Source organism: Xiphophorus hellerii, chromosome 13 (genome assembly GCF_003331165.1).
Source record: "Xiphophorus hellerii strain 12219 chromosome 13, Xiphophorus_hellerii-4.1, whole genome shotgun sequence".
Lineage (NCBI taxonomy): Eukaryota > Metazoa > Chordata > Actinopteri > Cyprinodontiformes > Poeciliidae > Xiphophorus > Xiphophorus hellerii.
In genome coordinates this window covers 11,389,045-11,405,300 of record NC_045684.1, presented here as the reverse complement: position 1 = coordinate 11,405,300, position 16,256 = coordinate 11,389,045, and the positions used below count along the sequence as shown (strand labels likewise).

General features: G+C 36.7%; 1 protein-coding gene across 8 annotated transcripts in view; it reads right to left on the bottom strand.

Annotated features, from left to right (window-relative positions):
- Positions 1–8,726, bottom strand: part of LOC116730532 (sodium bicarbonate cotransporter 3-like) — a 47,911-nt gene extending 39,185 nt beyond the window's left edge. For 7 of the 8 annotated variants that reach the window (XM_032579839.1, XM_032579835.1, XM_032579841.1 and 4 more), the window contains exon 1: positions 8,604–8,726. In XM_032579839.1, coding sequence (XP_032435730.1) covers positions 8,604–8,645 — 42 coding nt within the window. In that variant the 5' untranslated portion in view covers positions 8,646–8,726. Of the gene's footprint in view, positions 1–2,790; positions 3,093–8,603 lie in introns of those variants that run through there. The other variant, XM_032579836.1, reaches the window with a different exon arrangement.
- Between the last annotated feature and the right edge of the window lie 7,530 nt (positions 8,727–16,256).

Sequence of the window (16,256 nt, the reverse complement as noted above, 5' to 3'; positions counted from 1 at the left end):
GAGCTGTATTTTTGATGTCTCTCTGCAGCCACCTGTATGCAGCCTCAATGGTCTGGGTCAGAATGCTGTATTAATGTTTGTAACAGTAAAATTTAAGAAATAAGGATGACTTGCTTGGAAGTGGTGCTGAGAGAAAGACCCTTAACTCCCATAGGACTATGGGTGCACCAGTAATTTTCTTTGAATTATCTCGAGTTTTAGTTAATTTAGTCTGATTCTGTCCTTATTCAAAGCCTCTTACTTGCTCCAGTATTTTCAAATGTTTTAGTCTTCAACAGCTGGTTTGCCGTAAAAGCCAGCTGTGGCCAAAACATCACTTTCCTCAAATATTGCAGCCCCACTCTGTGAGGTTTTGGAGCTTTAATTTGAATTTTTACAGTGTGTACTGTGACGTTTTCAAGCAATAACAGGTTCAGCCTGGAGGAAAGTTATTATAGTGTACGCTTTAAAGATTGGAGCCAGATAGAGCAGCATAATGCCTCTATAGTATAAGCATTATGTTGTAAACAACTATGATAGCAACAAGAATGCAAAGAATTTACATCCTGCAATTAAAATGAGTACCATTTAAATTTCACACCTAACGAAGCAAGACCAATGTTGAGCAAATTAGCTGTAAAAATTAACTTTTTTTAAGAGCCAGGTTAACCCAGCTTTTGCCAATGTGTTTGCATGGGCAGAGAAATGTTCACATAGCTGCCAAGCAAGCAGTGAAATGAGCAACTAGCCACACAACATGCCAACATGACTGATTCCCTCTTTGCCAGCCTTGCAGTAACTGGGAACTGATCCAATCAACAGGGAGTATTGTAACAGATGTGCTGCATAGTGGGAGAGACCAGTCTTTTAAAATTACAGTCAAAGCTCAAATGGCTGCCAAACGCACTATTTTCTTTACAAATGAGAATAATTACAATTATTTGAAGCCAATGATGTCAAATTAAAAGATTGTGTCTGAAAAGTAGATACAGATAAATGACTAAAAGTGAAATACATTGGTTAACAATGATATTATAGCCAGGGTAAACATTTTTAATGGTAATTATTACCATAACATGTTTGAATAGAGATGCACCAAGACTGTGACAAAAAATAGATGATTTTTAGCTTGACTGGCCATGACCAGTCATCAACCTATAAAAAAAGTATAAACAGAAAACTGTTTTAATGACCCAATTATATGACAATATGGGATGCCACAATCCAAAACTATCAAGCTATGTGACTCCAGTGAACCACATTGAGACCCAATATCCAGAAAGGAACACTGGAACAGTGGTCACCTTTCCAGCAGTGTCCAGCTAACCAAAATTATTGCAGGATACATTACCAACTTATCCAGAAGGTCACAAGGGAACTCAGAATAACTACATGCCTCACTGGCCTCATTAAGGCCACCGATCATGATATATCAGTGAGGAAAAGACTAAGCAAAAAGGACTCCCAAAGGAGAGTTCTAGGTCAAAAGCCACTGCTGACCAAAGTACAAACATGATAGTGGAAGTGTGATGGTCTTGGGCTATTTTGAGGCTTCAGGACTTGGTCAACTTGTCATATTTAATATGTTTATTAATTCTACTTTCTAGGAGAAAATCCTAAAGGAGCCAGTCTGGCCAACAGATTGTTATCTTAAACTCAAGACCACCTGAACGGCACAATGATTCAAACACACCAGAGGGTTCACTTGTTAATGACTCCAAAAACCTACTTTGATGCAGCTGCTTCACCTTAAACAGGTCATTCATGTTTGAAAACCTTCCAGAGAAGAGTGGGCCAAAATTCCTCTCCAGTGATCTCACTACCAGTAGTTGATAGAATGGCAATCAAAAGGGTTTATGGGGTTATTACTTTCTTGAATGGGTCATATTGTTTTGAACAGCATTTTCCTTAATAAATGAAATTATTGTTATGTTTTCACTCAGTTCTGTTTGATGACCCAACATGTTACATGTGAAAAAGCAAGAACAGCGTTGTAAAAGGGCAAATATTTTTGCACAGTTCAGTTTCTGCCAAACCCATGGATCTGATGGTATTCAGCAGGTTTTGTTAAAATGCCATGAACACAAAGATATAACTTATAAGGCAACTATGCATTGCTGACTAGCCCCTAAATTATTTACTCCCATAGAGACCCATCACCTTTGAGTGGGACTCAAACACATTCACACTAGCCTCCTCCTCATAATGTCTCCAGAGATCTGTGGTTTAATTATCTAATTGAAGAGCTGGGGTTACCTCATGTCAGCAATTTTGAATGGAGAAAAAAGTCTCTGTATTTACCTCTTTCTGTATTTAAATAGGATCTTTCCTTTAAGCCCAATGCTCCAATTTTGAGCTTATCAGTTTTTAAATGTTCATTTATTCTTCCCTCAGTTAATGAACATCATTGCTATAGCTATTCTGTTACCTTGACAGACCCATTTTCATGCAGCTTTTGTTTTCTTCCCTCGCTTCCTTCCCATTTTGCTTGTCCCGTTCCTTCAAGCAGCCATAATTGTCTGATAGCTTTTTCTGGCTCATGTTGCTTTGGACCAATAAAGGCGCTCATAAAAAAAGCATTCAGTTTCAAGAGCTGTCACCTCTTCTTTCCCCACATAATATTTTTTCATTCTGGTCAAATGTAGTAACCACAGAGCCCCATTCATTAGCACATAACAGAAGACGACCACAAGCCGACAAATCAATACAAACGCACAAGCGGTACAGCGCACCTAGAGCCTGTGGATTCTTCTCCAAGTGCAGAACACGGATGCTGAGGACACAAACACAAATATTGAGGAGCAGACATACCGTGAGCACATGTTCCTCTTTGCTCTGCTCATCCATTTAGACCAAAACATCCGCAAAACGGAAGCAGGAGAGATGTAAACCAGTTCCTTCTCTATGGCGGTTGTGTGTGCTGTATGGGGGACGCCTGTGAGCCGAGCATGAACAGCGACAGTGTCACACTCCTCTGTTCTCTCTTCCTCTGCTCATCTCTTTATACAAAGGGAAGACGAGCTGCTTCAGAACACACAGTGCTGTGCTCTGCTCTACCCCGTTAGCCCTGCTCCATGCACGGCAGCCAATCCCACCATGCCTCCATGAATATTTCATTCACCCAGCCAACAGCTTATAAACACACACACACACACCGACGATAGTGTGCACATTTGGAGGACATTCACATTTGGAGGACATACAAGTCTGAGGTATTCAAATCATAAATGAAGAGTTTCCCCCCAGCAAAGATAAATAGAAACAGGTCAATATTCCCTACGGTCTGCAATGCATTGAAAGAGGACAAATTGCTGTGAATTCATGAGACTCCAAATGTCTTCGTTCCTATGACTTTGACTTATACAATCCCGGTCAAAGCATCAAGGTTAGGTATGTCTTTCAACAAGTTCTAATAATCTAAAGAACCGCTGTCTACCTGCTTCCTGTATGCAACAAAAATTCCCACATGAGTGGGTCAAAAGAGCATTTTTCTAAAATAGGAGCAACTAGTTCATTTTGCTATTTTAATGAAATTATGTTGATCTCTAGCAACAGGAACACTGAACACATCATCTAGAGGCAGACACACTTAATGCCAGCACAGTATTCTCAAGGGTAAACGTGAAACCAACCCTAAATTTAAATAATTTAGGGTTGTTTTCATTTTAAAATAAATTCAACAGAAAGAGTGACATCTAATGGTGGAATAGATACAGTAGGTGCATTCTAATTTCCATTAGAATATGTATTCTCTGAAATATTTTATTTGTTGTTTGAAAGGTTTTAGATAGCTATAAAAAAACTAATCTAAAAAAATGTAAATAGGTCAGTTATGTGAGATTTATAGTGTATTTTTCTACCATAATACGTATCTAATAAGTTTAAGAGAAGTATTAATTTAAACCTAGGATTTGGCTCCATAAAATGTAATTAAAAATACAAAAAAACTAGAACACCTTGACATTTATTCCTTCTAAAAATGCCTTAAAAAATCCCACATCAGTTGTATCTCATCAGAATATCATTACTCTGCACTTTAAAGGAGGTCAATCCTGTTTAAACCTCAAACATTTAGTTTAGCGTATTTTGAGCTTTTGAAGAAAGACTGAATGGCAATCTCAAAGACATTTCTGATGCATTCCGGAAAATGCAGCAGCTTATAAATCTAATAGGGACTTCAAAAGAATTTGAAACCAGCCATTTTACTGAATGGAAAAAAGTACACAAGTGGAGGACATACAAAACAATTGCCAACATGTCAAGTTCGAGCCATCAAAGCAAGTTCACCCTAAAAACAGACTGCAATATGCTAAAGGGTATAAGAAGACAAAGTCTCCAAAACCCCACAAAACCCATCGAAGCCCAAATTTATTTTCCACAGTAAAACATCAATCCGATTTTGATGCAATGTGAACTTTGATTAAGTCACTATGGCACTTTTTTTTTTCCAACTTCAAGCCACTCCGCTGTAGTTTCTTTCTGCGCTTGGAACCACTATGCTAATGCTGATGACTCAGTTGGACCAAGTTTTGTTACAGTTATGACATAAATAAAGTGCACCTTCTACAAAATCAAGGGTTTCAATGTATGATTGGTCTTGTCTACCGGTAGCTGTCGGACAAACTTACACCTTACAACTGTTTGGTTGGGCGTTCATGCATGACTCAGTTACAGCAAGATCCTGAGTCATTTGTCTGCAATGTGATCCCAGATCATCACGCCATCATTACTGTGCTGAACATCTGGTGTGAAGGGTTTGTGCTGATAATTCACCAAATGAGGTACTGTTATGAGGTGTGAATAACTCCCACATCACTTTAAACTCTAAGGTTTTGCAACAATGAAAAAACAATCTGCATTTCTTCCAGAGAGCATAGGCTGTGTCTGGTTGCAAACAAAGAATATTTGTTCAGTTTTACACAGGGGTGACTCAATGATATATTGAAAGAAGAAAGGAAAGAAGGAAAGAAATAAAACATGAATGAAGGAAGGAAGAACGCAAAAAATTTGATAATGTGATAGGAAAAAGGCTGCTCCATTTCACACAAAATTAATCGATTTATTGTTTCCAAAGAAATCCTGATGTATTGCCTCCATGACCTACGGATCTAGATCCGTGTTATATTTACTAACACCTCCACTTATGTAGAACAAGCCTGTGTAATGGTCTTAGTCCTACTGCTAAACTCATACAACAATATAACTCAAAGTAAAAATTTCCCCAGACTAACTGGTATACAGTGCATACAACCTCTTTGTACTTTATCCAGTTTTTGTTCTTTGAGTGTGCCTACTTTCAGAAAGAAGAGAGTGATTAAACTTCTTAGATCTACTATAGGCCAAATAATTACAACCCATATTGTAATGATACAATAAAAATTTAAAAAGTGAAATTGCGGTCGACGTATGTAGGTGAATTTCCATGCAAAGCTTAGCTGCTGCTTCCACAAAAGGTGTGCTGCTGGGCACCTCGAGGTCATTAAGTCCATCACAAACTTTTCTCTCCGTATGCGAAAGTATTCTAGGTTCAAACATAAGACCATCTGTCCAACAGCTAAACGGAGGCTTGAATTGGATCATGCAACAGGACAGTGATCTTAACCATGGCAGCAAATCAAGATGTGTAATAAAAAGAAAATAATCAAGTAGCTGCGACAAACCAAAGTCCAGACATCACTCCCCTGTCTGGACTTTGATAAAGTTGTGCATAAACAATCACGTACAACTCTAAATAAGCTAGTGTACGCTGCTACATAGGTATTTATTTGTTTTGTAAAAAAAAGAGAGACAAAATTGATCGCCAGCACTGCAGAAGACAGATATGATCACACAGAGGATGACTATGCAGAGTCTTTGTAGATAAAGTTATTGATTTATGGATGAAACTTCTGTTTTACTAGTTGTTTTTGAATGTGCAAGGACACAATCTATAACGTCACATTTGGTCATCTGAGACTGAATACTGTGATGAAATGGAATATACACAGACACACATACAGGAGAAACTAAATCTTACATCCTGAACTAATTGATTTCTTTAATCCACAGAACTTCAACATGTTTGCACAGTAAAACTGGCTGTAGAGTACGTGATGTCTGCACTAGACCTCAAAGATAGTCTGATTGGAAAAATTGTTTTAGTTGGACTCTTGTCACCTTTGGCTTGGAAAAATATAAACAGAAAAAATGCTTGAAATCTGGAAAAACCCCAGAGGATTTCCTAAAATACATGCTTTAAAAAATTTCCTTTCCAGTATTTTTGAATAAGCATATAATGTTTATTTTTAAGAAGAAAATAAATTGAGGAAAACCATTGTAAATATTTTAGTAGTATCATTAGGGATGCAACTAACAATTATAGTAAAATGTTGTATCAATTATTCTAAAGATTAATATATTAATCAGATTAAGAAGCTGACACATTTTACGGATTTTTCATTTAACCAGTTTTCATTTAAACTTATTTTATTCAATATTGAAAATACATTAAAAGATCCAAATGAACAAATAATTCAATTCATTTTTAAATAAGTAAATATTTTATTGCCTAAAAGGCAACCACATAGCATTCCTTTAGTGTAAGCTTGATCATTTGTAGGAAACTGTTACTGTTACAAAACAGTATCCCAATGCCTGGACATCCCATCAGAGCATTAAAAGAGTGTGGCACAGCTGCTAACCTATAAAGCCACGAAAATCTACCTAAAGAGACAGGTGGTGCAAGGGAAACAATAAACAAAGAAGCAGCCAAGAGGCCCATGGTAACTCTAGAGGTGCTCCAGAGATCCACAGCTTAGTGAACATGTCAACAAGATAACTATGAGTTGGGCACTCCACAAATCTGATCTTTATGGAAGACTGGGACAAGAGAAGCTTATTGTGGAAGAAAATTGATGAGAAGTCCTGCTTGAAGTTTGTCACAAGCCATAGGGGTCATAGAAAACATGCGGAAGAAGGTCCTCTGATCAAATCACCATATACAATATATTTCTGGAATCCAAAACACAACGTGGCAGAAAACTAACATATCATTCTGAACACACTATCCTCCCAATGAAACATGGTGATAGCAGCATCATGCTTTGTGTTTAGCAAGGAAAATTGTAGTTATTACATGTTCATTCTTTACATTCAACAACACATCATTAGTGTTTATGTGTCTTTGGTCACATAGTTAAACTATGTTAACTATATCAATAGTCTTGATAAACCAGATTATTGGTACATCTAAAAAAAATGTTATTTGAACCTTCGAACATAAATTTGAGAATGCCGGGTCTACAAAACTGACTGTTTATTGTCATTTTATATCCTGTGTTAAACAGCCTGGTGAAAACTGAACAGCATTTAGCTGTCATTTAAAATATCACAACAGCTTATTAGCTTTGAAGCACATTTTTCAAGCCAAGGGCTAAAGATTACATTTTGAAAGACTCCCCTTTATTGCCTCAAAACAAAAACCCTGCTCAGAAAGAAAACCATAAAATAACAATGTCCCCCTGTTTGAAACCACATTCATGGTTTTTAAACATGCATCTGAATGCTCCATTGAAAGATGAACAATTGTATATTCTTGGGGATTTTAAGTGAGAAAGTCCTGGATGTTGATTAATTACTTTCTGTGGGGGTCGGCTCTGACGAAAGAAGTGCACTGCAATAATGCCACCCCTTGACTTTCTGGGAATCATAAGCATGTGTTTGCTTATGAATACAGTAAGCAAACACATGCAGAAGAGTAGTGGGCTACCCTACACCACCACTGATGTTACGCAGTCACTGTGCTCTTTAAACTTAGCTCTGCAGCAAGCTTCTTTTTCTGGTCTTCTTAACACTCAGTGGTCAGACGCTTATAAGCCTCTCTGTAGCAGAGACACTCAGCAGACAGGATGTGGTTCTCTATTCCAGCACACAAGTCACTGAAAACTTCACTGTAAGGCATGTAAAAAGGCTCATGCTTTTCCGATTTGGCCACTTATCTTTCACAGTAAAATCACCAGCAGTGGGTTATTTAAAGAATATGGTCAAATTGCCATGCAGAGGAGGGTGTAACTGTGAAATGTGCATCTACACTATCTTTCTCTTCTGAGGCTCAACTCAGCTGTAGAGCCTAATGGGACACATGACGTAAAGTAACGTAGCGTGAGAGCGGAAAATGCTTAAAGCGGTTAACTGCTAATCAGTCATTTACTAACAGACTTACAGAGGCACCGCAGGCGTACCAGACTACTACTGTTTTCATATTGTTAAAGTGTTTACAACAAAGCTAATGTTCGGATTTACAGGGAGGAAATATTTTACGAAAACTACTAAAGGGTATGGATGTTATTAACGTATCATAACGAGCAAGATCTTCGGTTTAGTAACAACCCTCAGGAAGAAAAAAAGACATAAAGCGCAAAGGGGAATATATTTGTTATCTTTGTTAAAATGTAGCTTTTTAAAAAGTGTAAAAATAACCTTTACCATTAAGGAGAAGTAAGAAAAGGAAAACCGGCTAACAATAGAAGTGACCGGATGATTATCAAGCATCCCTTTGACTTGTGCTGTTGCTTGGCAAACACAGACAAAGAGCCGAGTACGTACGACAATAATCTTACGTTACAACGTCTTTTCCGGGTACTCACCCTGCTAAGGAGTGGGTTCATTTGTTCTCTGGAATCGTCCATGGCTCCTGTTGTCAGTTTTTCAGTTCCACATCTGTCTTCAGTCACCGGTTGAAGAGCTGTAAAAGGCCGATTGACACTTCGCTGAACGACAGAAACACGCCTCTAACATGGTTGACAATGAGATAGCCAGTTAGCATCCAGGACCCTGTTGTCATGACCAATCAGCTTCAAGAACGTAAGAATAGGGCGGGATATAATTGTCTGTTGCCTGAAAAATGTCCCAAGCGGGATTTTTGTATGGGTGTGTGCACGGAGGTGATGTTTTTTCTTTTTTGTTGTTGTTGATACCTTGCTTGTGTAGGGACGACTGATAAAACAGGAATACAAGATTAAAATGACAAGCACATAATTGGGTTCAATTGAGTTAAGCTAGAGCAGTTCACAAAAAAATAACTTCAAGGAAATTAAGTTACAAAACAAGTCCATTCGGTTCCAATTACAAGTGCATCCCAGTAAATTAGTGTATAATCGTTAATTTAATTCAAAACGTAAAACTCACATAAAAAATGATTATTTATACATAGCGACATGTTTTAGGTGGATTTTTCTGATAACTTTGATTGTACTTTAACTTAATGTAAATCTGAATTTAGTAGATCAGCCATCAAGACATTTTGAAGCACACATTATTTCCCTCTCCTGAAAAGCTTAATGGATATGGCCATTGCTTGGAACCTGCTCACACTACCAAAAATACCAATATCTGCTTTAATGAACAAAATATCAGTCAAGCAGAGTCTCTTGGCCTCATGGAGAAGATTTGAACAAAATATCAGTCAAGCAGAGTCTCTTGGCCACATGGAGAAGATTTGGTGTATTGTCAATACGAAGATAGGACACACCAGAGCTAACAATGCAGGAAGATAAGACACACCAGAGCTAACTATGCAGCTATTAAAGCAACATGGGCTTCCTTGCCATGTTTATGCGTTTATTTATACTAAAGGAGTCTTGAGCAAATATTGAGTGATTTAAAGTACAGTATGAACACCATTTAATTAATCTGACATTTCTGCAATAGAAGTAAATTTTAATTGTCCTACATATTAGAAAAATTAAATTTTTATTTACATTATCAACAAAAGTAAGATGTTATTGTTCACTTACACATTTTACTCTGTGTAATTTCATTTTGTTAATTGTAAGTTGAGCTTTGAAGACATTCCAATTATTTGAAATTCACCTGCATCCACTTCAGTCCAAAATCAATTTATATCAAGCTTATTTTATATTAATAATACTTTATTTAACCAGAAGGACTCTAATTTACAAAAGCATGCATGGCCTAGATGTCATGACTTTAAAAAGGTACTCCAATTAAAATCGCACAATAAGAGCAGCATTACAAACATACAAAGTCACTGAAAATTCAAAGACTGCAACTAAAAATCATTAGCAAAATCACCAATCAAAACATTTAAGTTCAGATGGTTGATGGCCATGTTTAAAAGTTATTTAAACACTGAGATGAGTTCAATTTTGGAGGTGACTCAAATAGTTTGCACAGACCATTTGAATAGAGTACCTGTTTATCCAGTGACTCAGTATGAGTAAGCTCTTAGCAGAAGAAATGTTTCAAGTTTTTGGTGGGAAATGTAAAATTGTAGATATCATTATTTAGCTCTAGAAAGCAGTCTTGTCCTATAATTTAGTTGCTCCTTGCTTCGTTATGGGGAATTACTTCGACTGCTTCCTGGAGGCGTGGACTACTAACGTTTGTCTAAACGCCGTGCACCAGTTCGATGCTAAGAAGCTTACCGGAAATTGTCTGTGTTGTAAACAACCATCCCCTACCGTGAAGAGAGAAGCGCCGATCCGAACGAAGCGTTTGTTCATGTCAATTCAATATTTGGAGGCGTCAGCAACACGGACTGAACGGCTTTGTTCACTTCATCCGCTGTTATTGCTAAAACTACAGACAGACTACAATTTTAAAACAGCGCAGAAAATCGACGTCATACATTTTTTCTGTTCACTGGTTGGCCCCTAAAAAAAAATCGACCGGCGGCAATCCGAGTCAAGGGCAGAAATCCCCGTCTGCGCTGGAAACGAGGATTTCTTTTCCAGCAGAATTGCACAGGAAGACAATGGCCAAGCTACCACATTGTGACATAGCGAAAATATATAATATTGTTCGCCGCTAGAAGTGCTAGAGAGCCCTGAGTGGAATAGCGGCACCGCCAATAGTCAAACAAAGTAGAACTTCAAGGTAGCATAACAATCTTTTGGCTAACAGCTAGACGTAAGTTGGTCTGAAGAATAGAAAACAGATGGCAGATAAAGAAAGTGAGACAGGAGATATCAAAGAAAACCGTGTGCCGAAGAGAGAAGCTATTGTCTGTAGTTACGAAGTTTTTTTGTTTTTAAAAGATGTGGCGCACGGCATAGGCTTAACTTCCTGAAGGTGGTGGGGAAAATTACACAATCAAGCAAAGAATCTGAAAAAGGGACGCAAAGTTTTTATATTAATTGAAAACGCTACGACAGCAAGATAACAAGGTCCAAAGGGAATCACTTCACAGGTCAGTAAAAAGCTTTGATTAAAAATGTATATAAGGAAGCGGATCGTAGGTTAGCTATGCTAGCTTACCTTTTATCAACATATACTCTTGCTGTGCAGTTTGGAGTATTTCGGTTCAATTAACACAAAATAAGGTGAACTACACACATTTTCTGACAGATAATCAGGAGTGTGTTTAAGTGCATTGAATAAGACTGTCTGGCAGTCACATGTAAGTTTTGGCATGATTCTTAGCACTAAGAAAGAAAAGGCCTTCCAGTAACTGTGGTTACATCAGCGCCCCTCGTTGCCCTCTTCTCTTTCCCCTGTCCCTCCTCGTCCCCACCGACTTGCAACACAAAGTTACACCCTTGGCGCACGGCATATGACGGGAATAGTAAGCGGTGTGTAACGACATTACGCTTACAGATATGGCCCCCCTACAGACAGTCTATAAAGACTGCTTCAGAGCAACGATTAAAACGCTGGATTCAAAGTATGTCTTATCAGGGCGAAAATACTTAAGCCAAATTGCTATAAAGTTCATGAATAACGTTCATAATGTTTGTCTATTTACCAAGATATTCACGTCAATGGATATTCTTACTGTTAGTTTTAATGTGGATTGTTTGTTTTTCTAATGGAAAAAACAGAGGCAGTACTGTATAGCACTTTTGAATACTTTAATACTGTACTTTGGAGATTAATATTAATGTACATCCAAATTTGGGATATTTATTTGCTATACGTTTTTATGTGTGACACTGTAATACCTTGACTTCAAGGATGTCATATTAAGCTTGTGTCTTACTTATCCAATACTTAAATACATTCAACACTTCAATACTACACACTGAGTATTTTAGGTCAATTTATAGTGTTTATAGAACCGTCATTAAATATTTTGTCTTGGAAAGAAAGCAGTGTTAATATTTGCATATCTTGCATATCTTGCATATATCTCTGCTATTTCATACAGACTCGTTCATATGTCGTGTTTTTTTTTGGGACAACAATTGGATTTAAAGCCTCTTGCTCATGTGCTTCTGACAGCTACAAACATATAAAAGGCATCATGGAGAAAAAAATAAAAAGCTAAGTTAAAATAATATTGTGATACACAGAGAAGCCAACAGAATTGTATAAAAATAGAAATAAAGAAAAAAAAACTGTGATACAAATTTTTTGTCATACTGCACAGCACTAACTTCATTCATACATTTGAATTCAGATATTTAGATACACTGAATCAAATGACACACACCTTTTCTCACAGTTTGAAGTCAAATCCAACCAAACTTCTCGTTTTAGGCTAGTAAGAACTACCAAAATTATTTCTATTTTCTTAATGCCACAAAACTTAACAAGAATAATTTTTAGACTTTTTGTAGCTTTCTTCAAATTCAGAATTACACACATTGAATTAAGGATAATTGTGTTTTACTGTATACTTAGGTCAAGCCTTTTGGCTTTCCTTCCACAAACTGTTCTGTAGAAAATGCTTAGGAACTCTGAGTCTTGATGAAACTGGATTTGGAGGTCTCTCTGCGTCTTAGTGGTCTCATTCTCCATCACCTGTGCAATCGTCTCTCACTTTGACTCAACTGTCAATCTATACCTTGTACTAAAATCTCAGTATCAGCCACTTTATTTATCTGCTATGTGTTTAGAGATAGACAGGCACTTTGGCACAGCGATAGTGGCAGCAGATGCTATACTTAGAGCAGAAGCTCAGCAGTTGAAATCCTGGTCAGGGCAAAACTCCAGCTACGTTGTACTTTACTAAAATGGGAGGCCTACCACTAGAGCCATTCTAGCTCAGACATCTCTTGGATTAAGGATGTCTGTGTTAGATTATAGGGGCAACCAAGACATGAGCATGACTATAATTTAAAGTGCAAAGACCCTTTTTATTCCTGAGATTCTTTGAGTAAGTTACATTTTTTCCAGGCATCACCATAAAAATCTCATTTGAGGAAAAAGCTTACCTTTTTCTGTCCATAATTTTTGTGTATAATAAAGCTTCAATGATATACAACGTAAAGTGAGAAGTAATAAAGAAAATATATTGTTTATGCTTCAAACTAGAGACTTGGAAATTTAATAAAATCTCTGTAGTTGTTGATCTTTTACCTTAATCCCAGTTAGGGGAGTTGTAAACCTGCTTTTATCAAAGTCACATGATCATTTTAAGCTTTTAAGCCAATTTTACCTGCACCTGTGATTTAATCTGAACACGCTACTGTATTTCTCACTAAATCCTCTTTGCTCATCCAGAAGTCTCTGTATTAGGGCATTTTTATGACGCTACAAAAAATGTGCTACTTTTATAATATTATAATCCACAATTAATCAGCAAAATAAAAATTTGTTTTATTTCAGTATCATAAGACCATATATCCTGGGAAAGCTGCACATTAATAAAGAAAATGTATTAATTGGTTGAATGGTAACACAGTCCCTGTCTTATTTTAAACACTGAAAGGCCAACACAAACTTTATATTATTTTAGATTTTAACCAAACCTGTAGATATTTTACAAATTTGTTTCCCTTGATTCTAAATTTTAAAACCAATGAAAGGAAGATGGGAATCACGTTAAAAGACCATCTTTATTCTCTCACAATTGACACATCAGGTGCCAGTTGTGGCCTAGGTATCAATGTGGATGAGCAACAGAAATAATTGGTAAATGCTATATTTAAAATTTTATATTTAGTTATGCATACGAAGCGTGTGATTACTTTTAAAAGAATCATACTCCCCCTTTGACTTAAGCATTTAAATTTCATTGTACTCTGAAGAAACAAAACAGAAAACTTTAGAAATTAGTGGATTCTTTCACAGGTGGGTAGGTGACCTTATCAAAATTTTTAAAAAATATTGTTTTATAATAAGGTTTGAAATTATAGAGTTAACGATAAATTGTCCTTGTCACTACCCGATTACAGAGTTCTGGTGACCTGAACATTTTGTATTCAGTTTCCATATTTTACTGGTTTCTTGTTTGAAGTAAATGCCGAGACAACAGGCAGAAAGCAGCAAAATTGCTTGAACCCATTTTAATGATACTTTCTCTGCACTTAACACTTTTAATGATTTTATTTTGCATCAAATCTAATAAAATAAATGTCAAATTCTTTCAAACTGTGGCTAGACATTTGGTCCCTATGGGTAAATTATGCTTGATTTCATTGACTAAAGATAAAATAACCTTAAAATTAGGTCTTCTTTTGCAAACTCACCTAAGAGTCTGATATAAACTAATATGCTTTTGGGTGGTTTACCCAGGGAACACCAATGCATGCATACTTGGGCAAAGCATAAAAAAATCCAGATAGATCCAGAAGCTCCCTACAGTTTTCTTGCACGTGTCATAAATAATGTGTAATAACTAATTCCCACCAGCAGATGGCAGTGCTGCATCAAGAAAACCTCCACTTTTGCATGGCAACACTTCTGTCCAAGAAATTCGGACGTGTAATTGATATTTTAGAAAAAATGTGTTGGTTGGAGTGGATTTCTTCCTGCAGATGTAATTTTCCTGTGTTTTTTTATTTGAAGCAATAACATAATAATAATAATAATAATAGTAATAAAAAGAAAAACATACAGGGAAAAGCAAACTACAAAAGAATTATAAAGTTGGAAGAAATACTAAGATAGTTTGTTTATGCAAATCCTTCAAAGTGTTAAGGATAGAATACATTTATTCTACTGTTACAAAAACACCTCCCCGGCAGAAGATTATTACATAATCATTGGGCAATCATGTGATAAACTTTAGCAACTGAACATAATTCAGTTGTGATAGAATTCCGACAGGTGCAAACAGCTCTGAGGAGTGTATGCTTTCAGAAGTGCTCGTCGGTGTCTTCCTTTAAATAGAGCCCGCTCCTCACCAGCCCGTCAACTTCCAACATAATCACGCAGCAGCTCAGAAATAGAACTGCGAGGTGGGAGATCAAACTATCACCTCTTAATTGTACCCTGAGTCTTAAAGATGCTGAGAGCCTATTAGCGCACAAAGAAGTGTGGTGTTTACTTCTCCCTGAAACACGCATCAGTATAATACAGCTGGGAGATGAGTCAGAAGTTAAACAAGTGGAAGAAGCACCACACTGGCATCCACCTGTGCTGGGACTCACGTAAAGAGATGCAGACTGTGAGGTGTGGCTGCTGACGAGGAAGAAACTTTTCCTTCCCTCAAACAGAAACGAGTTGAGATGAACTGAGCTTAATTTGGAAAACTCAATACATAATACTGAAAAACAACTGGTTGAAAAAACAAAGAGTTATCTTCATCATATCTCGAGTGAGTACAAGTGTTTTTGTGCAAGTACTTAAGTCAAAGCAGTAACAGAAAATTTGTCAACCTCAATTTTTTATGTATTTTAGTCAAAACATGCATTATTGTGAATTTAATACATTGTTTTCAAAAACTACAAATGTAGCATAGTCTTCTGACTCCTTGAGTCAATACTTTGTCAACATATCTCTCTCTGAAATTATAGCTGCAGTTTTAGGGGTGTCTCTACCCGTTTTTTACATCTTGAAATGTTTTTAATAAATTTTTCTATGCAAAACACTGCAAGCACAGTTAGATTGGATGGAGAGGATCCATGAAAATTGGGATACTTGAGTGCATTTAGGTCTGGACTTTGCCAACACCATGTGTCACTGTGGGGGTGGATTTTTCAGGGAATATTCAGTGCTAGTTTTCTGCCATATGTAATCTTTTGCATGAATGCCAAACAATTAAATCACTTACGATTTTGACAAAATTTTGTACTAATGGACTTTTTTTTTATATGTAGGTGACTTCGAAATGCAACCGGTTACACTGGATTTTATTTTGTGCTATCAGATCAAAACTGGTTGAATTCATATCCATACTCTGCAATTTTATTTTTGTTTCACAATTACAACTGACATTGTGTTGATTTGCCAATGAAAATTACAATAAAGTACAAGAATATTTGTGAAACTATTTAAGGTGTAAATATCTTTGCAAGGCACTGTTGCAGCAAACCAAAAAATAAATATATATTCTGCCAAAAGGTTGACGGAATTAGGAGACCATCTTGAAGAATTAGAGAACAATGAGGACA